This window comes from Magallana gigas, chromosome 3 (genome assembly GCF_963853765.1).
Source record: "Magallana gigas chromosome 3, xbMagGiga1.1, whole genome shotgun sequence".
In the NCBI taxonomy this organism is placed as follows: domain Eukaryota; kingdom Metazoa; phylum Mollusca; class Bivalvia; order Ostreida; family Ostreidae; genus Magallana; species Magallana gigas.
In genome coordinates, this window is record NC_088855.1 from 55176426 (window position 1) to 55200784 (window position 24359).

The following is a 24359-nucleotide window of genomic DNA, read 5'->3' on the forward strand; positions in this document are numbered from 1 at the left end:
GTATTATTATATTGTTTCTGCATTAAAGCCGCCTTGTATATTACAACCTTGGAAAGGTTCTATAATAAGATGATATATTGCTCGAAAGTAAAATTAATATCATGATTATAGATCAACTATATCGGTAGTTTTTGTAATCTATCAAGTTTAAGAAATATGAAACTAAAGAAATAAAAGTATTAAACTCCATGTGAATACATGCTATGCCTTCACCAACATTTGATAATATATAGTCAATTTTAAGTGATTAGCTTTAAAGATGGGCAACTTCAGGAAATATAATGAGCCTTATACAAAAGACAGCATTTAAATTTAAGATGTACTACAAAACATCCACTGACAATTATTTAGCACCCCCTTCTCTCTCTCTCTCTCTCTCTCTCTCTCTCTCTCTCTCTCTTTCTGCCTCTCTCTCTCTCTCTCTCTCTCTCTCTCTCTCTCTCTCTCTTAAATTAAACTCAATTTTCAGAAATTCAGTTCTTCCGGTTTCCGAGTCATGTGTCAATACAGGACGAAAATACTCAATTATGTTTTACGAGTTATAAAATGAGGGATAAACTGACTATAAAGATACTGTTCTTCATAACAGGTAACTGAAATGCATTTTATTTCCTGCTCACCCATCTGCTTATGTGTTATATTACAAACAAAAGATGAAAGTAATAATTAGCTTGTTGTAAGAACTCCATGTTATACTAGTATACACGTATAAACTATTTCAAACTTTACAATTCAATGATTAAATTATATGTATGGTACTTTTTCAATATAGTAAGAATTGTTTCTGAATAAACAAATTTTATTTATACTTCAATTCTGCTCAAAAATATGCATTTCTCTCTATTGCAGTGCATCTGATATTGAATTAAAGTAAATATAGTGTGGAGGTTCAATATTAATTAAGTTGAATTGTAAACATTCTAATAAAACACTAGGCCAAAATGGGGATTGGTTTTTTTAAGTAGTTATATTTAAAACTGCTAAATCTATAGACGTCGTTAGCCAGTTCCACCCGCCGTCGGTCGTTTCGACTCCTATCCTGGAATGTCCTCGAGATTTTGAGTCAGCAATGATTGCCCAAATCATTGCCCGTCTGTAGATGACTTCCAGGTCTGCACTGCTCTTCTCCACCATAACCAACATGATTACTTCTCTCCTGTTGTTGACAGTCTCTGTATTCAAGCTTTCCTTTCTTCTCTCTTAACCCCAAGGGCTGTCATTGCTCTCCGCGTAGACTGGGCTGAAATCCTCTGCAACCCATCTCCATTCGGAAATCCCATGCACTTCATCCTTTATGCGGATGTCGTCTGTCAGATCTTGATACTTTAATATTTTCTCTGGTAGGCCTCATTGCAATTCTTTTCCCTTGGGACCGTAAGCTCCACTATTATTATTTTATTGCCTTCTTTGGACCATAATACAATGTCAGGGCGGGTATTGATGCGGATACCATCTGGAAATACCAGCCGACATCCGAGGTCTACCTGCATTTCCCATAATGTTGCTGAATCAAAAATGGACTTCTGTTCTGAGGGTTTCTTGACTGTTGTATATACTGCAGCTATACCTGCTCTATGTCAAAGAGACATTATATTATGACAACATGTGTTCCAGAGTTTTTCTCTTTCCAAATAGATCGCAGTTCATATTTTCTGTTAAGGAAGGAGTCTTTTCGTTATTTAACATACTTCTGATAGTAAGAAATTCATGAAATTTTGACACAGTAAAACGGATGATATTACCAATTGATTCGTTCAGTTTAATCAAATTTGACCTTTTTGTTTTCACATAAAGGTCAGGTCAAGGTCACTACCTTTTTCCTCAACGTAAAGGATGATAAAAATAAGTGTTGCTCTTTGTAGTTATGTAGACATTTGTTTAAGATTTGAAGATTCTATTCTTCAATGAAATGATAGAATATCAGAATGTCTATCAGCTTATACTACTAAATTTATACTAAAATTGATATTGCTTAGCCCGCATGTCCTCTAATTATCTTAAATTTTGATTATTTTTTATGCTTCCAATAATAAAATATTTCTGATTTTTATGTATTATGAAGACTTTATATTTAGATATAAATTGACAGAAAAGCTAATATATTGACCATTAAGCAAGAGAGAAAAACTGATTTTAGTGATTTTTTTCACAAAAATCAATGTATAGAATGAGCGCTTTCAATAGCTTATAAAAATGTAAAAAATGATAGGCGAATCATATTTTAAAACACATTCTGAAACCTAAGTATCATATTATAAGTTCACATTAGTAAAAAAAAATGTAACATAAATGTTCTTGTTTTTAAAATTCTAAAACAGACTCATTAACCTGAAGCAATTCTGAATTGCGAAACGTGATATTTTTCCTACGCCAATATTACGCCAAAAATAGTCATTGTTTAGATTCTAAACATTGATTAGTTTTTCTATGCCAAGTTGTATGATAGTAAATAAGATATCCTTTCATCTTAATTTAATGAACAATCTAGCAAATTTACGTTTGACAAGTCGAAAACCAGAAAAGACTCCTTCCTTAAGCCCCATTTGTGTAGACTGATTGGCAATGGAGGCAGATCATACCTGGATACTGGAACTGGATACAGTGTGGTTTCATCCTCCATATTTCTCCCAATTCAGCTTCCATTCTTTTGTCGTCCATCTTGTCCATGCACATTGGCTTCCCAGTTTTGTTGCTTTTGCCTTTCTTAGCTTTTCTTACATTTGGCGGATCTCTGCCTGTACCATCCCATGCTTCTCCGTGTTGTTGGTATTCATTTAACTTTCTCTGTGACTGTTTCCTCACCCTTTTCCCCCTCTACTACTGTTCCAACTACATTTGCATGCTTCACTCTGCTTTCTGTGTTGTGGACTTCGACACTGACTGAGTAGGAATATAAAGAAAATCTTCTTAAAAGTTTACTTTTCATATACTTTTTGGCTAGAAAACTTCAAGTGTATGTTTAAACATCTTAAGATAATGTAGATTATGGAATATTAAAACCATTATCGCCGGGGGTAGGGTGGGTCACCGCTTGGAATTAAATTTTATCAAAGAAAAACGAGAGATATTTCCTTTATATTTGCTATACTATTGGCCACTGACGTTGTATGAAGGCACCTCGAGGTAGTGTAAATCCTGGTTTTTGAAATCATGATATCTGAATGTAGCAAAGACACCAAAGTTAGGTAATGTATTTTTAAATAGGACACACACTTAGAATTATTAAGCAAAGAATGAGAGATAATGAGAGATTTCAGAGGAAAAAGAGTAAGAACATCTTAAAAACAGCGGGATTTGCTTTTTTTTTTTTTACCTTTTATGAAAATTAAAACTCATAATATACATGCATCGAACAAGTATTGTATACAGACATCTTTAGTGAATTCAATATATATTTTCAAAAATTCAGAAAAAAACATTGTTGCTTATGCATATATATGTTCATACATCGTATTTTGTACAAAAAGATTAATCAATAGCATCCTTTCATATATCGAAAAGAAAAGTATTTCATATAATGTTTAAAATTTTAAATAGTTTCCTACATGTTTTTAAAAATCATTATTTATAACCACTACTGGTGATTACTACTTTTTAGAGAATTTTTTTTTAAAGCTTGGTTCGTAGATTTTGTTCACACATTCTTTCTTTCTTTCTGAACTCTACATTTCATTTGATATTTATATATAGTAATACATATGAATGGTAAAATGTTTTTCAAGAAATGCAAATATGCTTGTATTCGCAAAGAAAATATATATCTATTCATTTTTTAAGTGTTTTAATTTTTTTTTTTCTTTTTTTAACAAAAGATATTCAATTACTTTAGTTTTGTCGTCTGTGTCATCATCAATTAATACCACATGGATATCGGCAATGAAAATATGTGTAAACAGTGACGAAAGACCAACCAAGACGGTGGATATTGTTAAAACAGATACCTGGATTGGTGCAGCTAAATACAAGCTACAGTGGGGTATAATAGAATTGTGTTTTTGTACTCCATACTTGTCTATTTATAGGTAAGGGGGGAAATATAAAAATAATTCTTTGTAAGGGATGAATGTGTATTATACCTTTCGCTGAAAATATAGTTCATTTAAAAAAAGATTTAAATTGTATAAAAGTGTAAATTGTACATAACATTAGTGTCAAAACTCCACAGACCTAAAAATTTATACAGGAACGGTAACCAAAGATCAATTTGGGGATTTTTTTTTAAAATTAACGATTGTACCACACTTATGATTAAATATCATCAAACGATTGAATATTATGCGTTTGTTACTGAGTAGAATTTCATTTTAAGCTAAATCTTAATCATTAAATAAATTTGATTGACCTCAAAACAATGAAATTTATGCAATGAATATGATATTTTACTTTCTGTAATGCGGAGCCTTTCTGGAAAAAAGATTCATAGTACATATAAGGTATTTTTGAATCGGTTATAAGAACGAACCACCCTTAACGACAACGTATGCATCAATATTAGATAGAAGAGACACTAGCAGCGAACACATAAATAAACATAGTACATGTATATGTACAATAAGCAGTAGAAAGAGATAAGCGTGCAATCTGATGAATTTGCCTGATAATTTTCTAAAAGTGTTATAAATTTTTCGAAATCTCTTTTGACTAATATTATGAGATGAGGAAGTTATCATTGAAAAGGAAATTTGTATTATGTTACGGAAATGAACTCAGGATATGCCAATTTTATTCCCCCTCGAGTGAAAATAATAAAAAAAAAATTGAATAGCTCACTTGAACTTAACCCTCAAGTGTGTTTTTAAAAAGATCTTCTCAAAAACCATTCGCCAGACAATTTGAAACTGATGTGAAATCTACACTTAAAAGTGTGCAAACTATTATCAATTTTAAAATATAAAAAAACCCAGCTGAACACATTCTTAATACATTTGATTTCTGAAAAGAAACTACACAAGTGAATTTCATGTTTAAATTGCCTACTTAGTTTTCTCTCGTAGAGACATAAGAATATGACATAGCATTCCGCACAGTTACTAGTAAACAAAACTTCAATCCGAAAAAATAGAATGTGCAATGCTAAATTTTCTATAACAAGTACTGTAAATTTATGTTTGATCAAATCATGATTCCCGGGGTAAGGGTGGAATAATAATGTTTCGTTGATAATTACAATAGTAACGCTTTTTAAATGTGAAGTTACCTTATTTTTAGGTCACCTTAATCCCTCGTCCATCATCGTACGTCGTGCGGTGTGCGTCGTCCATCGTGCATTAACAATTTTACATTTTTATTATATGTTTTACCTCGGGTGTTTTGACTCTAGGGCGGGGCGAAAATAGCCATTAATTGTTAATGCATTTGATACTAAATAAAAACTGACTGCATATATGGAAAGAAAATAAAGTCATCTATCAAAATTTTATATTTCATGTCTCCTAATTAGGGATTTGAACACAAACTGTGCAGGGGACACCATTTAACCCTTCATGTTTTTCAGATTTTTAAATCTTCAAAATAAGTCTGTAGAGGCGCTGTTCGACAGCTGTTATAAGTGATTGAAAAGACATTGTCCTGTTCCTGTATGCATACTTTTCAAACAAAATGACATGTAGGACTTCATATTTCTTGTCCTCAAATGAACAAGATTACTGCACATCCCCTTAAAGTGGCCTATGTAATACTTGCATATACTATGCACACTCATGTATTTATCCATTCACAACTTTCTCGGATATGCAAGTTGTAAAAGGCTCATGTTTAAACTATATTGCATATAATTTACATTTTTTTTTCATACCCCTTCCACCCCTCCCCCTTAGAAAAAATGTTCTTAAAATATGTGTTCCCGATTTAATTTGCACGCCTATTTATGTTGCAAGTTGTGAACGGCTCATGATATATTAGACTTGCAATTTTGGACTTCACTTTATCGTGTAGTGTAAAACTGACCTAAGACCAGAACAGGTTAGCATATGAACGGGGTGCAAAATTACTTGGCACCCATTTGTTTTTTAAGGGCAAGGTCAAATATTTTATAGTAACATCATACAAAGCAGACAGTACTGGAAAATTTGATTTGCATTAGGAACTGGATTCTTAGCAGTTATAAAATTCGGGATATTTTTTCTAACTGACTGCTGGCACTGTACCAGTTATCGGCTGTAATTTTACGTTTTCTTTTCGTGTTTCCTTATTTCTTGATATATTTGGATAAAACTTGACATACTTTAAATGGTGAACTCCTTATCTATCCATCAGTTAAATTATATCATCATTTAGATCCCAAATTGTTTTTGTGCTTTTTAGCACGCTCCGAATTTGCTAACTTTTTACGATTAACTGTACCATTCATGTGTTTTTTGATAAAACGTAGTAAAATCCCTGTACACGTTGATTGAATATTCTGCAAACTGTAATTTGAATTTTATCCCTTGCAGGATCAGCCTTTAGGTCGTAAGGGTTATATTATACATAAATAAAACACGAGGCTGAAGCTAGCAGCCACTAACAGCAGCCACTAAGCCCGTAGAAGTTAGCAGCCAATAAGGAAATTCATCAAAGTACTGAGAGTACTCGAACAGAAAATTATATTTTACTTAATTACCGGCATAGTTTAATTAATATCAAGAAATTTGATGCTTGAATAAATTTTCTGAGCATTGAAAACTTTGGAGGCAGTAAAGCTTGCCTGGATAGAATTATAAATGTTTTTGTATCTACTAAATTCAATTGAATATCGATATTTGTATATACGTATGCTAACCAATTGATCTCTGAGACTGTTTACTCCTCTCCGAAAATAACGTGCATCGAAATCATAAAAATACTCGTAATACTACTAAAGTTGGACAATTAAACAATTTACATTTTATTTTCCTTATTTAATCGCTTGAATTATAAAAGTAATTTAAAAGCTAAATAAAGAGTTTTTGTAGATGTTTCATAAATAAAATAAAAGCCTTCCGGTTTGAGACTTCGGCTGACAGTATACTAATAGACGGGGTCACGTGACCCCGTCTTAAAATGCATCCAACAAAAATCGTCCACACTTTTTTGTTGTAGAGATCCACCTTAATTTCATGAATGTTCAATCAAATTTACTTTTGACAACTCGAAAACCAGATAAGACTCCATCCTTAAATAGGTTCGTTTCTCTCTTTTTGGGTACTATTTTATGTCACATTTAGTCTAAAAATTCTGCATCATATATTAATTCTATTCGTATATTTATATTTTACAATGCCAAGTAAAACAATATTGAATAGAATTGTTAAAAGAAAGTAATATATTTAAAGAGTTTAGTAGGAGACTATATTTTGTAGCGGAAGGTTTTCAAGTGAAAAAGGAACGATTTTTATAACTAAAGATTTAGAGTACTGTTACTTTAGTTCCTAATTTTCAGCGAGGACCAGACTTCCAGATAGTTTGTGTATTACGATATATTCATGTTTTTTAAAAAAAAAACATATTTGTACAATATTTTGATTTTTGCCTTAAAAAAAGCTTATTTTAAGCCATATCTCAAATTTTTGAGATGTGACCCATACTGTTTGTACCTTTACATGATCAATTTAATGAATGTGTATTTGTATAAAAGTTTTAGAAAGATGGCAATACTAATATTATTTATTTGTGCGCGTTATAATAGAATTAATACAAAAGTTTGTAAAAATCTTAACATCCGCTGTTTGGTTCATATGTACTGGCATTTGAATCTACCAGTAAAGCAAGGTTTTTTAAACTTTGACTTAGATATAACTTTTATAGTCACTACATGTGTTCGATTTTATACTGTATTGAAATCATAAATTAATAAATAATAGTTCAAACTATAAATATTGGAATAAATGAAGGACGTAACAAAACAAAGTGAAATCCAGGCACACGTATTTCAAAAATCCTCAATTATTGTAGAACGTTTTGCCGTGTCGTACTCTTCTACCATCGCACATGCGCAAACCACTCACTCTCGCTGTCGTGACAGCAAGAGCTTCGGAAAATGGCGTGTTTTTGTAGAAACTGATAAAAACGATGTTACGTTGTTACTCTTTTGGACTTTACTATCACATTTTTGCTTATTGAATGTAATGGGACCGACGTCTTGAATACGATGTTGACTTAGGCACTCTGTATGAACGACACACGTGTTTGATGTGCACGCGAAGTGAGGCAACTCACCATGTAAATAACTTGGAAATGTTTTCCAAGAATAACCCCTATATTATTTTGTATTGGTTGTAGTTTTCTTTATTCCTTTTTAAAATACATATTACTGTAATGTTCAGTTTAGAAGTCAGTGCCCACCGATTCCCTCCATCGGAAAGCAACCGACTGTAACTTTCTCGACCAGTATATACACCCAAATGGAAGTTGGGAAGCGATTGAAACTAATATGTCGACCGACTAAATACTCTTATGAATTCATATCAGCTTTAAGGTGGCTCACTACACTGTGAAATATTTTCTCATATCAACAGAAAATTACTTGATTATGACAGATACCATAATGGATAAGAGGTATTTAAGTCTATTGGGCCAAAAAATATGCAATTTTGGATGAAAAATTACAATTTCAAAAATTTGATTCAGTTAACATGAACAAAAGCTCCAGGCGGATTCGAACTTTCGAACTCATAATCTGCGGTTCAGAAGCCCAATACTTCAACCACTGAGCTACTACGATATATAACCAAACTGAACGATATAAACAGTTTTACAAAACATTTTAATCGCCATCTTGTGACGTAGTGTCTTAAAAAGTATAAGTGTAGGTGTAGTGAGGTACCTTTTACATCATACGCGGACAGAATGATTAAAACTTGTTAAATCACAATGCGGTCTTTTTTTTATTTCATTCATGAAATTTGTCTGCGGTAAAATGGTTAATTTTATTTTATATTTTAATAAAGCGAGAGTTTATGGATGCATTCACCAAATGTTTTGTATAAAGTTTATTTTTGTTTTATAATATCTAGTTAAAACATGCGTTGCCACATTTTTCGAAGTGAGATTAATAATGGACAATAATCAACATTTTGAAACTTTTTTTGATGTATAGTATTTTTCCATAACACCTTTTAAATGATACCTTGATAAATTAGATAAATGATATCGGACCATTTTATTTTTATTAAAGGATGATAACCATTTAAAGAAGATTCGATATGAATAGGTTCTATGTTATCAGACATAAAAATTCGTTCATTTTACTCTTATTGTTATCTAGCAATAATTGAACTAATTTAAAATGATATGGATTCAAAATTGTTCAGCCTCATTTCACTGTATATTAAACACCTTTTTACACGTTATCCGTTTTGTTTATACTTCTACTTTTTAAATTTCATTTTAAAGGTGAAGTGTTACTACGAGTAGAGGCAGCACATCGAAATAAAACATGCATTAGCACAGCAGGTACATTTTGTTTTTGTATTTGTGTACGCACACTTTAGTATATAGTGTAGGAAAAGGAGTAATCGGTCGAAAATTTGTTTGTTTGTTGTGAAACGTTTGAAAGGAATTTAAAAGGTAAATCTTATGCTCACCCCCAAATGTCGATAATTTTTTAAAAAGGAGGGAAATTTTGAAGAATGCGAGTCTAATGAGCTTCTACGTTATGATCGAGGTACGAAATGGGCTTTTAAAGAACATTGAAAGACAATGAATTGATTAATTAAAAAACCCTCATCCAAATGCACATGATTTCATTACATGTTGAGAAGATAAGGCTTGGATCTATCCTTTGCATCGGATCTGTATTAAGAATTAGAGCTACATTTGAACTATTCTTTATCCGAGTTTTGCATGAATGTTCCTTTTCTAAAGCGATTTGTTGTTACGTTATGTTTATGTCTTTGACCTTTTTGAAGAACTTTGGACAGATGACCTTAAATACATACCTTTATGCTCCATGATTTTATTCAAGGCTTAAGGGGGTGGAACATGAATTTTTGCGTAAAAATTCCTTATTTTCAAATTCATTATAATATATACGAACTTTTGTGTACCTGTTTACTTAAAGTTTTATGAAAATCTATTGTCTGGTTCTTTTAGTGGCCAATTCAAAATACAGATACATTTAAGTTAGAAATGTAAAGGAAACTGTTACAATAGACATGTTCTTCAAATTAAATCATGTGCTAAGTAATACTACTCTACATGGTTTATGTAATTAACACTAAATTCTACATCTACGTTGAAAATTTTGTTTAGTATTCGGAGCATTACTTTCGTAGATAAGTAAAATGGGATCAATAAACAATTAAGAAAAATAACCCCGTGGATAGCATATCTATGTGCGTACTAATCGTTTATGTCATTTCTAATAACGAAATAAAATCCCAACGCTCACTAAACAAACATGAAAGATAAAATTTTCTTTCAAAATCTTTAGACTTTTTGTTGATAATTTTCGTTTCATAAATGGTACCAAAGAATTGTTTAACGTGTTAATACGCTGTATTTTTTACTAGAATGCAAATTACCATCTTTAATCTTGGAATATTCAACTTTAAAGTTTGAAAAGCCAACCTCATATTTAATTCCTCTTTCCTGAATATGATAACAATGATCGCTCCAACAATGTTAGTTTTGATACAGCGATGCTAGAGAAATTAAAATGAAATTTTGTGTTATTTTGTGTTTCTTTCTACTGATCCAATTTTGTTTTTCCAGAGTCTAACTGTAGAAACAGTACGGGTGATTGTGAGTTTTGTTATTTAAGCGATCTCAGCTTCCAGTCAGCTTGGAACAAGAGTAAACATCTCACACCAAACAAAAAGTACATAATAGCAGATTTTAGAAGTATCGCAGGTATACTTAATTCAAACTTATATTTTTTTAGAACTTTGATATAACCTACAGCGCTAATTGTAAATTTGGATGAATTACAAAGTTTTCATGAATTTCCGATTTCTCATATACTATCAGCAACAGTTTTGATTTTGAGTTTTTGGTTGAAAATTTTGGCTTGCATGAAAATCAAGCAGGTTTGAAAAAAGAAAAGAATAATAACACCTTATTGATAATTTCTCTTAATTACATTTTTAAATTTAAATTTTTCAGAATAAAGGAAAAAAACCTAACCGTATTGGTGTAGATTTGTCAATTGGGTTCTACAACGTACGATGAAAATCATTGTAGTTAAAATATAGTCTAGTATTAGATCTATCATCGGGCAGTAATTTATCGGCTTGTCCAATGTAAGACATAGATATGATGTTTTTCTGTCTTACATTGTGTATTACAACGCCGCTGTTAAACGTTAACAAATAAAGATGAAATCATTTAAAGTGTTATTTTTTGTATTAACAGTGTTGCTTGAAACACAAAAATTGATCATATTTTCATTAAAAAAGTTACTGTATGCACATTTCTTTGGGGGGGGGGGGCAAGGAGGCATAGCCCCCCCCCCCCCACTTTTTTTTGCAAAGTTAGACCTATCCATTTGGCACATATTATCATTGAGGGTTCAGCCCCCCACCCACTTTTTCTCGCAGCAAACATAATTGAACTAAAATTTACCTTGAAAAGATTGAACTATTGAGAGGTTGGAGTTATAGGTATACTAGCCCCCCCCCCCACCCCCCTGGATTATGAATTTCATGATTTTGGGAATTAGGTTTTGTCAAGATTTCTGAGGATTAGTCTAGCCCCCCCCCCCCCCCACTTTCAATTTGCTTGCGACGCCACTGCTTGACGTGGTGGTCTATTTAGCGATTAGTCATTATTTTTGTATAATGCCTTGGTATATCTTTTATCACGATGGGACTTTTTTGGGTTTTTAAGGTAAACAGATAGGGCATCTGTTGACCTTAAAAACCCAGAAAAGTCCAAGTTGTCCAACACGACAAGCCTCACACTGACGTCACCGCCGCTAAATGAGATCACCACGTGTTTAAAACATGTTAGGGGACCAGTTTGCGTTCAGCATCCGGAGCATTTCGCTGGTTTCCCCAAAATACAGTATTAAACTTTTAACCAATGATAACCTTCGTAACAAAACAAATAAACAATCCCTCAGATACAATACAAATTGAAAATTATAGAATACAAATTGAAACTTATAGAATACAAATTGAAAATTGTACAATACAAATGGAAACTTATAGAATACAAATTGAAAATTATAGAATACAAATTGAAACTTATAGAATACAAATTGAAAATTGTACAATAATTGTACAATACAAATGGAAATTATTCAATACAAATAAACAATTATACAATACAAATGAAACTTATTCAATACAAATGGAATATTATAGAATACAAATTGAAAATTATACAATACAAATGTAATTTATACAATACAAATGGAAAATTATACAATACAAATGAATATCTATATAATAAAAATAGAAAAGATCGAATATTGCAACGTTTGACATGCCATACATCTCGTTACAAAGATAAAGATTTTTAATTGTTTTTTTTTCCTGTCAGGAAAGTATTACCTTTTCATGAATATTGACGAAGGAAGAGCAAAACCGACCCCATTGCGCATGTCCGACTTGATTTTTAATATGCAAAACAGCTGTTAATTTGAAATACATACATGTATAATGAGTAAAGTACGTTTGTCATTCATGATACCCTTACTTTTGTATTACATGATCTAAAAATAGCACAGAGGGGAAACACAACGGTCTACGGCATTTTTTTAAAGGAAGTATCTATGTTTACTCAAAGCCTTGTATTTATTTTTGTACTTGTATTTTGGACAATTTTATTCTTAACTGAAAAAATTATATCCTTTCCTTTATGGAACTATTACAATTATGAAGATGTTGACTCTTCGCCAATTTTTGTATGATAGACTAAATTTAGCTTTCGATTTCACGTGATAAATTGATATTCACGAGAAGGCATTACTTTCCTGGCAGGAAAATAAATATTTTTTATTTAATATTTGATAGTTTTGTTACGTGATCGCAATGAGCATTATAATTAACAGCATAAAGAATACTTTGTATGTAATCGAACATTCGTTATTCAAAATTGACATAAATTAAAGCGTGTATAGCTTTGAAAGTGTTTCTGATATATTTAATTCTTATGTTCTTTTTTGGGAATAAACGATAAACTATATGTTTTTTCAATCACTCATTGGATTTATTTGCATTCACTAGCAGTATATGACATAAGAAGTGACGCTATTTTTGTAAATTAGTTAATATCTGTCAAAAATTGACATTTTTCTTATCTACTTTTGAAGTGGAAATATAAAGCGAGGCTTTGAACAAGAACAAAGTTTATTTATAAGTCTTTGATAGATACATCTTTAAAAATTTTTGTTGGCTCCAGCTATCACTAAATGTTTTCGGAAATAAAACCTGCTTGAAAACACGCCGTTTTATGTTAAAAACGCGAAAATGGCGTGAAAAAATTCACTTTAAGATTTCACATTTCAATATTGTGGGCATTTGGATCAAATTAAAAAAAATGAAAAAACTTCATATGTATATCAAGGAAGCAAAGAATTACAGTAAGTTGGTGATGTTCATTTTAGTTGGACCATATTAGGCCCATATCATGTACAATCTTTTTAAAAATAAGTCATTCTTTTAGTTGTAATAACACTCAATTGACATCAATGTAATTGAACAGTTTCAATTTTCAGAAAAAGTATACATCTTTCTTTACAGAAATTACAGAACCAGACCTCTGCTTAATGAAAACTTCAAATTTTACCACACGATTTGTCTCTTGTAAACAAAAACATCATCATGGATGCCAAGAAACAGGTTTTTTCTATTAGTATAAGTGAATAAAATATGTACCAGGTTCTTTTTAAATGATTAGCTAATAATTTACATATTTGTAGATGAGTTTTCCAACTTGAAAATTACCGTTGAAGCCAGAATAAACTCCAATGCAAACGGTAAATAATCGTTATAATGACAGTAGAGTATTCATTCTGTCTATTGTACTGCTTTATCAAAGAAAATAATAGTGTAGTTCTAAAGAGTTTAAAAACTTCTGAAAATTTTGAATTTTGAATGTTTTGTTTTATACTATATATTTTTGTTTTATGAATTAATGTAAAGATAATTTCATTTTTCAGTAACTTATCATTCTATTGAAAAGTAATGATGATATTAAACACTGTTGTATGATTTTTGGTAATCTCGTTCGTAAACAACACACATAGGAAGTCTCCGGGCCAGTTCTTGAATTGTTTACTAGCTATTTGACAAACAGACACAAAATGTTATGTAAGAAAAAACAATTTCATCAATTTGATTCATGAATGCTGGTGTTCGTCATAGCTCAGTTTTTGGTCTATCATTATTTTTACTTTATGTAAATGATGCTGCTGAAAATTGGTAGACGTTATACTGATGATAGTTCATCACACAAGTGTTCAAACAATATTTCGTCATAGAAGTTAATCTGAATTATGATTTTCTTCATCTTGTAAATTGTAAAAAAAATGAATTCTAGAATTTTATCTATAAAAACAAAACAGCACAAATTGTATGTTTAAGATTTAAAAATGTAGAAAAATTTCCTGGTATGTTTTTTGATGATTGTGCTTTGGAATCTGTTTCACCACACAAACATTTGGGAGTAGTGTTACCTTCAAATTAAGTTGGTCGAATCAAATAGACACCATTGTTTAAAAGAGCTTATTAAAAACATTTGGTCTTAATAAAAAACTTAAGTTGACTGTATCCATAGATATTTTAGCACAAATGTATATATCTTTAATTAGACCACAACTAGGGTATGCTGTTGCAATTTGGTCTGGGTTTACCCAGTTAGTTATTGATAAGCTACAATTATATATACACTATATTAGGTTTAATTATATGCAACAAGAATAGTAACAGGTCTAGCGTAAAAAAGTTATTATATTTGGAAACAGATTGGACAAGACCGTTTTATCATTTTTAAGTTTTAACAATTAAGACAATTACTCGATTGAATAAAAAAAAAGTATACACTGCAACATTCGCCATGAAAATTTAGCTCTATTTACCTAATCGAAGCTGCAGGAATATATTTTCCACAGAACGCTATATCTCTGTGCAATACGACTTTAAAATGAATTTGAATAAAGTTCTAATTTATTTCAGATTGAAATTAGACTGTCTTTTGTATGATCAATTTTGAGGAAAAAATAAATATGTATCAAATACAATTTCGAAAAAAAAAGAACAGGGCAATTTGTATTCTCGGGTGCAAATTAGAAATGCAAACTGTCAAATGTCCATTTCAAGACGGCTGAATGGTGGCCTATTTAGAAAACCTGTGTATAAAGAACATACAAATTGAACAGCTAAAATATATTGATTTTTTTAATTTTTAATATTGGATACACATGGTAGTTTTAGGAATCATCTCTGAAAGTTTAAAGTAGATCTGATAGGTATTTGTTGACAACCCAGTCTATTTAACGGCAACTGAGAAAATCTCATTTTATAAAAATATATTATACAATAGCGGAAAACGTAAATGAGCTCAACGATACTGAAATATTTATAACAATTTTATCGATTTTACTTCTTCAACTTTCATTAAAATTGGTTGAATGTTTTTATAAATGATGAATCCAGATCAAGAATAATTAAAACTAAGCAGAGCTCGTTGTAAGGAAGTTCTGTAATAATTGTACTATGAAAAATTAGATTTTTGGTGGCTCAACGAATTATTAAATTAGGGTTATAAAGGCTTTTTACTTTTATAGATATGAGATAATACCCGAAATTACGCCCCCACAAACCAGTAAAATTTAAACAATCCACGAAAATAAGCCCCCACGAATTTCAATGATTCCACAGTAATTGCTTTATTTTTTAATTTTTAAGTTGATATATTAAACCATTCACAATCTTTTTTAGACAGCCCCACCTTAGACATTTTACGTTGAGTGCTACATATACATGTATACGGAACCTGCATTTTGTAACAATAAGGTTTTTAGATCTAAAGCAAAAAAATCCTAATCGCCGTTTATATTATTTCAAATATTTAATATATAAACCGTAATATATAGATAATGATATACATATTTTGTAAATCTGCAGAGTTGAAGATGAACAGAGTACAACTGCTGGTTTGCGTCCTGTTCCTGTTAGGAAAGACCAGTTTGCTGTAATTCCGGAGGACGTTTCAACCTACGCCACAATGATTGGGAATAACAACTCTTTTTTCAAAAATTAACTGAACACACTTTAATCATCTGTTTCCAACGGAAGACCTTATAGTTTTCGTACAGTTTCTTCTTCTTATTTTTTCCCCACAAATTTTGTGCACGCGATTTCTCGGAAACTAACCAGCCGATTTACACCATTTTTTCACAGATGATTGGAAGTGATCTGAATTTATTTTGTTTTTAATATTTTTGCCGTCGTCACTTCCGGTACTGATTTATTGCTGTTTTTGTAACTTTTTCGACCCATTTTGTGCATGCTTCATCTCGAAAACTATCAGAGATATGAATATGAAATTTTTAAGGATTGGTAGACATTAGCCTGAAGTTGTGCCTATTGTTTTAGTTTTACGCCATTGGCGCCGTTCTTAAGAGCTCACCATGGCTCGAATGTTGGGTACGAATTTTGTTCCCATTCTTTGTACACACGATTTCTCAGAGATGGCTTGATAGATTTTCTTGAAATTATTAGGAGTGATAGAAAAACATATCTGGAGGATCTATTTTTAATTTTTTCAAAGTTCATTTCCTGTCGTCCGTTTCCTGTTCCACGACAAAAAGCTTGTGACATTCAGATCTAAAAAATGATAAAGACTTGAGCATTTACACTTTGTAAGATTATAGACCTATAGTTGTAGATGTCTTTCAACTATTTTGTTTTGTCCGTCATAACTTTCGGTCGTCATCGGAAGCACTTCAATAATTATTTTTTCTTTTGCATTAAATTTTTTTCATATGAAATTGAAAAATAAGTAATAATCCTTACATATGTGATGTATCCGATGTTAAATGAAAACAAAAAACTCGACTTCCGGTGAGATATCTCAAATATCTCAGAGAGCGTTTTTTTGATAAATGTTTTACACACGAGATCTCAGAAAGTCAAGTGATCAATACACGAAACTTAAATAGATAATAGACATTCAATAGAAAATGCGTTTAATCGTTTTCATTTTGTCAACCGAAACTTCCGATTCTCACTGGAAGGGTTCAAACAAATCAAGCTGTTTGAAAGTTTCACTGTTTTTCTTTGACAATGTTCATAAAATACTAACTTTATATTTTCACTGAGCATTTCTGTTTGTCCGTTTCCTGTCAAGAGACACAACCCCCCAACCCCCCCCCCCCCCCAAGACTCCACAAGATCTCAAAAACGGTGATGACTTGAAAAACCAATTTTGTGGGATGATAGCCCTAAGTATGTATCCGTGTTTACATTTTTTTTTTTAATTGTCGTCACTTCCTGTCTTCACCGGAAGTACTTAAAATATTTTTTCTCAATTTTTGTTTACATGGACTGAATACCGATATATTATTACACGATCTTATATATGTTAAATAAGCAAAGATATTCTATTTCCGGTCAGTTATATCAAATATCTTAGGTACCTAGCCTTTTTACAAAATTGATACGAGATTTTAGTCACTGTAAGTGATTGAGACACAAACTTTTATAAATGATAGACAATCGATTGAAGATATGTTTAATGGGTTTTCTTTTGTCAACCGTCACTTCTGGTATTCACCAGAAGAGTTCAAACAATTCACTTTTTTCACAAGTTTAAATGATTATCTTTGGTGTTTCATCTTCCATGATTAACAGTGGTGTACACTAGACAAATGTATAAAAAAAAAACCAGCTTTTATTTTCATAAACCTCTTTTGTTCGTCCGTTTCCGGTCTCGAGACAAAAAACCTAGATTCACCAAGATCGTAGATTTGGCAGAAAATATCGATATTTCATCATATATAAAAACAAAATCGGACGGAAGACCTACTCGTTACTCGTAACGAGATCTAGTTGTACTACCAATCGTCACAAGATGTTTTAATATCTAGTAAACACAATTTGGAACGAATCAACATTTCAACCTTTACTACTTATTTCTGGAAGACAACGTAAATATTTATTCCACACCATCTTCTAATTGCACCCGTATTTACAATTTATGATCATTTTTGACATTTTTTTTCTTCAAAAATACATACGTAACATTTTGACATGAAAACGTGTATAAATTGTTTACGCTATCAATTACAATGTGTGACTGTTATACATGTGTGAAACATATTTGTGAAAGATAACCATTAATAACATCATCAAGCTAGCAAATAGATACATTATAATTATCTAGCAATGAGAGAGAGAGAGAGATACCGATAGTCACATGAGTCTAAGCTTTTATTTTATGTTAAAAAAGAGTTTGTTGCTAATATTCTATGGTTAATTCTAAAGTGAAATGTTGACATTTTGTACTTTTGATGTTCGAAAAAAAGGAAAAAAATTGTATCCCATTCTTAATCCCTGGAATTGAGAAGATGGCTCTTATTCGTTTTGCATAATGGTTCAGTTATATCATTTTAAAGAATTTTTATAGATTGCTAGATTCCTTAGAATTTAGTATTGTGCATGTTTTTGAATGAAATAAACATTCACTGCAATGTTCGTTTTACCATTTCCGGTCTAAAGAATTTCTAGGATAAGAGGAATATATATTGTGGGACGTGACCACACATCTTATGTATATTTGAGGTTAACTAGTCATTAATTATACAGGGTTATGATATCCATGTCAGGGGCTCAGGCCTTAGGGCGGAGCCAGTATGGCCATATAGTGAAAATGTAATAAATCTTAGAATATCTTCTTTTCTCTATCCACAGCAGGGAGAGAAAAAATAATTGCATGGATTTGATGTTCATGAAGTCATCAAGCAAAAATTGAAGAATTTATGGTCTCTGTGTCGGAGGTTCAGACCCTAGGGCGTGGCTAGTATGACCATATAGTGAAAATGCATCAACCCTTGGAAATTCTATTCTTCATTTACAGTAGGGGAGATGAACTAAATGCATGATAATGATATTCATGAAACCCTCTACCATAATTGTGAAATTTATGACCAGTGGGTCAGGGCTCTTGGGTAGAGCCAATATGGAAAATTTTATAATATGCTCCACTGTACTTTTAGAGTCCTGGGAAATTAACTAAATGCCTTGTTCTTATGTATATAGTATACTGTTGAACTGTTCTTAAATTGAGAAATTCATTGCTCATGGGCAGGGGTCGAGGCTTTTTTGTTGGGGTATAGTGAACATGTAAATTTTGTAAGTCACTTGAGTCACTCTGGTAACGTATTGCCGCCATATTTTAGGAAATCATCTTTGATTTCCCGTGCATTGTATGCTTGTGGAAATACACTGTATGTATGTTGCAATATTAACAAGTTTAGCTTTTTAAAAAGTTTATAGTCTTTAGAGCAAACTCTAAACAGCAATGTTATCAAAGAAAATTTAATTCTTTATTTTATATAAATTTCACCTTTCTATACAAATCATATCTTGTGGAAATTTTAATAGATGTGCCATTTAAGCGTGCATGCCTAGTTTTAGTTTCACCGTATCTAATATGCAAATTAGTTTACTGATTAAGCTATAACTTATAAAATGTTTACATTTTTGTATTGACATAAACAGGAGAGAAAGAAAAGAACAACTAATTCAAAAAATATTATAGAATATTAATTGCTTTGAACTAGTTCTACTGTAAAGTTTAATCCTGAATTTCATTCACAGAAATTTTTGGGTTTTTTTTTCGTTTTCTTACTTTTTAAGATTTGAGAGCTACGAAAATTGTTAAGTCGTGCGTGAGAGAGGTCATCTGAAAATTATCTTCCTTGCTCCGAACAGCAGAAGAATCAAGGGTTTAAAGGGGTGCTATATATAGACATTAGTACAGTTTAGTAAATAAAGAGTGTTTACTCTGTTCTGAGTTTTTGTTTTCACCACTTTTCGCTTGATATTTCGATAATCATAACTACTTTTGTGCTCAAACTACGTTCATCCACTTATGTGAAAAATGTCCAGATCATCTGTTTTGAAACGCCCCCCTCTAGCTTCCGGCTTCAATACTTAACCCAAAATAGAAAGTCTATGGGGACTATGCATTGTATCAACCATGAAATACATGAAGCCCGAATGATAAAGTTGAAAATTGTGCGAGGCATTACGAGTGAGTTCCGAATGGTGAAAAATGTAAACATTTCCCAATATTTTCCGTAAAAAATTTGATTACGTTCATGTGAGTGAAAAATGATAATGTTTTAATGAAATTATTTTGGATAATTTCCCTTTTATCGATTTCAACTGTATTTCACAGGTATATGTATTTTTATTTAAAAATCATGAAAAGTAATGCAAGCAATAACTTGGGACAGACTATAGCTTAAGTTGGAAAGTAGATATAGAGGTAGGTGTTTAGATTTTCGTGCGCGAGAAGAGCGGATGAATTGATTTAAAATGTAAGGTTTTCTGTGTTTTTGGTAGATTGAGTACAATGTGAGCATATGTATGTTTGTATGTAAGAATATGTGTTTGAATATGTTGTATGTGAATTATTTTGAACAATGTGGTAAGTTATTCTTACTATTGCTAATGTTGTGTTATTTTGTTGGTTTATCTATATGTATTTATTATATGTGAAAAAAGACAAGTAGTTTTCATTCAGGAAAGGTTTTTAGGAAAGTAGAGAAATAGCTAACCATACATCCCTCTTTTATGAGGAAATAGTTTTCAAACATCAAAATCGGATTAGGGTAGACCCCCGAATGAAGCTTTAAATGACAAAATAGGACCCTCTGACGGTCAATCAAAGGGCTCTGGTACTCAAGTGACCCTCAAGACTTGTAGGCCTCTTGCGTTTTTGTCGTTTATTTATCTTTATATTTTTTGGATGGCTGTGCTTTGGAATATGTAACAGTTTTACAACAAAAATATTTGAAAGTATTGTTTTCTACAAATTAATTTGCTAAAATTTGGTCTTCATAGAAAACTTAAATTGTTTTTATTCAGCGATATTTTAGCTGAACATTTATATTTTTGTAAGACCCAAACTCAGAAAATGCTGTTGAAATTAGGGGTCTGGGTGTTCCCATGAGTTACATGTAGAAAATATTCAGTTATGTGCAACAAGTATAGTTACAGGTCTTTCAGTCATAGCTTAAGAAATTTTTTACATTTGAAACAGGATGGTGACCATTATTAGTGAAAGGAGACAGTTTTACAATGTAAATTATCAATTATTTTCAAAGTTCAAAAATTAACAATCTTGTTCCTCCCTATCTTCAAAACTTACATGTCGGTATGCCACGCTGCAGTATTCAGATTCCATTGCGCTTGCATGATGCAAAAGAAAAACTTAAAGTTTAAGTGTTAGTCCAATCAATAATTCTATTTTTTTCCCCTTATCAAACCGGATGTGCATACTTCTGACTTCTGAACAATATTTTATCTTAGTTTAACTTTTCAAATAAACATATGTTCGAAGTTTGTAAAAAGAACTGCGAACGCGAATGACCGTTTCCCGCCTACATTTTACATCCAAATGTTTCGGAATTTCTGTCAGATATTCAATTCCTAATTCATTGATATTAAAATAAAATGTGTAGTTAAATAGTTTTTTTTAAAAACAAGTTTTGCTAACGGGGAAGGAGGGGGTCTAAAAATTCTTCATTGAAATCGCTCTATGTGGGTGAAGAAAATATCATTTATCAGCCGATGTGTGCATAAAACTTAATAATCACATGATATGTTAGATATATTCATTTTAATTCATATCTGTTAAATATTTTTGAAACGTTACAAAGCAAAATCTTTTTATCTTTTTTTTATGTATTTTGGTCGGTAATCTGTAGACATATGCCCCAATTCCCCCGTGAAACAACAACCACTTTGGTATTAATATGCTTAATAACATTATATAAAACCCTCAAAATAATTTTTTTTGTTTCACAAGGGAGGGGGGGGGGGCGGTTGGTTTTATTGAAAATCCAAAATACATTTCTTTAGCTCTTTGTTTGGCCAACTCATTTACATTTGATATTTAAAAAAATAAATTTAATTAGACAGTTATCAAAAAATGACTTTTAGTTAGGTGGATAGACAATGCTACCGTTCGCAATTCTTTGATATAATTTGTGAAATCATGGCTCTTAAATAGATCAGAAACACCGTTGTATAATTTTTCCCCCACATTTTATTAATTATTGAACAAAACATAAAGAGACAATGACAAACATATACACACTCATTCACTCACACACTCATTTAAAATGTACAAAGTCTAGAAAATCATACACTAGTAATTATCATTTTGAAAATACTTTCATTCTTAGCTATACATACATGTTAGTTGTGTTTGGATGAAGGAATAAGGGGGAAAAATTGAACAAAAAATAGAAACTAAATAATGACCGATACATAATACAAGAGGTGAATTTATCAAGCATACTCCATCTTATAGTGAATTTATCTAACATCATTTGAGTAGCATACACTTATTTCTCTATCAAATAATATGAATATATTGAATTGTTGAGTTCACTGATAAAAAAGGCTTGAGCTTTTTTTTTCCATTTGTAAAATATGTATTTCTTTGTTAAGAAAATCATTAAATTAAGAATATCATTTTTTTCTCTTGCGTAACCAAAAATGATTTCACACAATGAAATATGGACATTGAAGTGACAACAGACTGATATTAAGTATTCCAACTTCATCCACAGTTGTTTGCTCTTATTACAGTAAAAAACAATTGACTCAGACTCAGTGGTGCATAAATTACATTTGTTGTTGTTAGTTATTTTACAATTGAATAACTACATATTTGTTCCTAGAATTCGGTGAAGTATTCTATATTCCAGCCATAGCAGCTTACTGTTTTTTGTACATTTATAAAATGCATTGTATATATTGCTTTCCAACAGACTAAATCATCAAAGTTAAATAAAGTTTTCCATTGTTCTTCATGTTTGACAATAGTACATGTATTATAGTTACTTATAAACACATTATATACACCTTTGATGAATTAAATAAGATTAGAAATGTATCTTGGTAAAATTGGCATTGTACAAATGTTGGTCTCAATTCTTTCTGTACAAAGAGATAAATCTCTAGTACAATGCCTAGTTATTACAGATGTCAAAAAAAATACAAAATACAGATGCTATTATATCATAGCTATGAGATTTATTTAAGTTTGGCGTGTTTGGTCGCGGCATTACATTTATATATACATTGTGACAATATTTTGGAGAGGCCGTTGGGCCATGCCTCCAACAATAAACAAAATGAGTTAAATTGCAAACTGGGCACATTGGGTAAAATGGGTTCTCAAGAGCACAGCGCCACACAAAATGCAATGCAACACAATATGTTTACATCCAGGGTATATTTCCTCTTATGTTTGCATTGGAAATCTGCGACGTTCAATTTTCTATATTTACATCTACCAAGTATTATTTCCTCTATTTCTTACGGAAACATAGCTAATTCATAACTCTATAGAAACAGCCAGACTAAAACCTACACGCCCCCTTTATCGATTGGTCGAAATCTACAGCGGCTGAAACTGACAGGCCTGAAAGTGACCCGCCCTGTTTATCGATTGGTTGAAACCTACCGCGACCTAAGAAATATCACGGACTTCACGAAATAATCATGATGATGTCGACCCGAAGTCTCACAGGAGACGTTTTGGCTGTTTCTTTTAGCTAACGTACTTATGTACATAAATGGTAATTATGTACGTAAGTGGTAATTTAGTAAATTTTACTAACTTTTCAAAACAAATTTATTAACTTGTTAAAAGGAAGAGCTATGTAACTATAAACAATAAAATGCTTTCTTTAATATAATCATGCGGGTTATGAAAGAAGCGATCATTGAGGAAAACATTTACATAACCCGCTAACGCTGCTTATATATTTTTTCTGCAATGTCGCTACCTTTAATATATCCCGAATGAATCAACAAAGAAAGCATTGTATTGTTAAAATGAATACACTTTGATAATTCATGCACCATGTGCACAAAAATAAACGTTTCCACGTGTTTCGAGTATATTTATTTTTGTAAATTAAATGAAACTTTCAATCTTTCATAAGCAATTTGATAAGTACTTTTGAAAAACAATCATATATATATATATATATATATATATATATATATATATATATATATATATATATATATATATATATATATATATATATATATATATATTATATTTGCTTTATCCAACGAGTTGAAATGGTGTATTTATTCGCGAGGCTTGCCGAGCGAATATAACCATTTCAACGAGTTGGATAAAGCAAATATAAAATCACACAATTATAGATGTTCTATTTATCTCATACAATTTGATTCATA

The 24359-nt window shown here is 31.3% G+C and overlaps 1 protein-coding gene across 3 annotated transcripts; it reads left to right on the top strand.

Annotated features, from left to right (window-relative positions):
* Positions 1-478: 478 nt before the first annotated feature.
* Positions 479-23033, top strand: LOC136274124 (uncharacterized). 3 transcript variants are annotated; one of them, XM_066080435.1, is made up of 8 exons: positions 526-589; positions 850-1110; positions 3830-3976; positions 9352-9411; positions 10672-10809; positions 13644-13742; positions 13823-13879; positions 16029-23030. In XM_066080435.1, the coding sequence occupies exons 3-8, from the start codon at positions 3877-3879 to the stop codon at positions 16097-16099; spliced, it is 525 nt and encodes a 174-aa protein (XP_065936507.1). In that variant the 5' UTR covers positions 526-589; positions 850-1110; positions 3830-3876; the 3' UTR covers positions 16100-23030. The 3 variants fall into 3 exon arrangements, with proteins under 3 accessions (XP_065936506.1, XP_065936507.1, XP_065936508.1); XM_066080434.1 differs by lacking the exon at positions 850-1110 and having other exon boundaries at positions 479-589; positions 16029-23029; XM_066080436.1 differs by lacking the exons at positions 850-1110; positions 3830-3976 and having other exon boundaries at positions 532-589; positions 16029-23033.
* The last annotated feature ends 1326 nt before the right edge of the window (positions 23034-24359 follow it).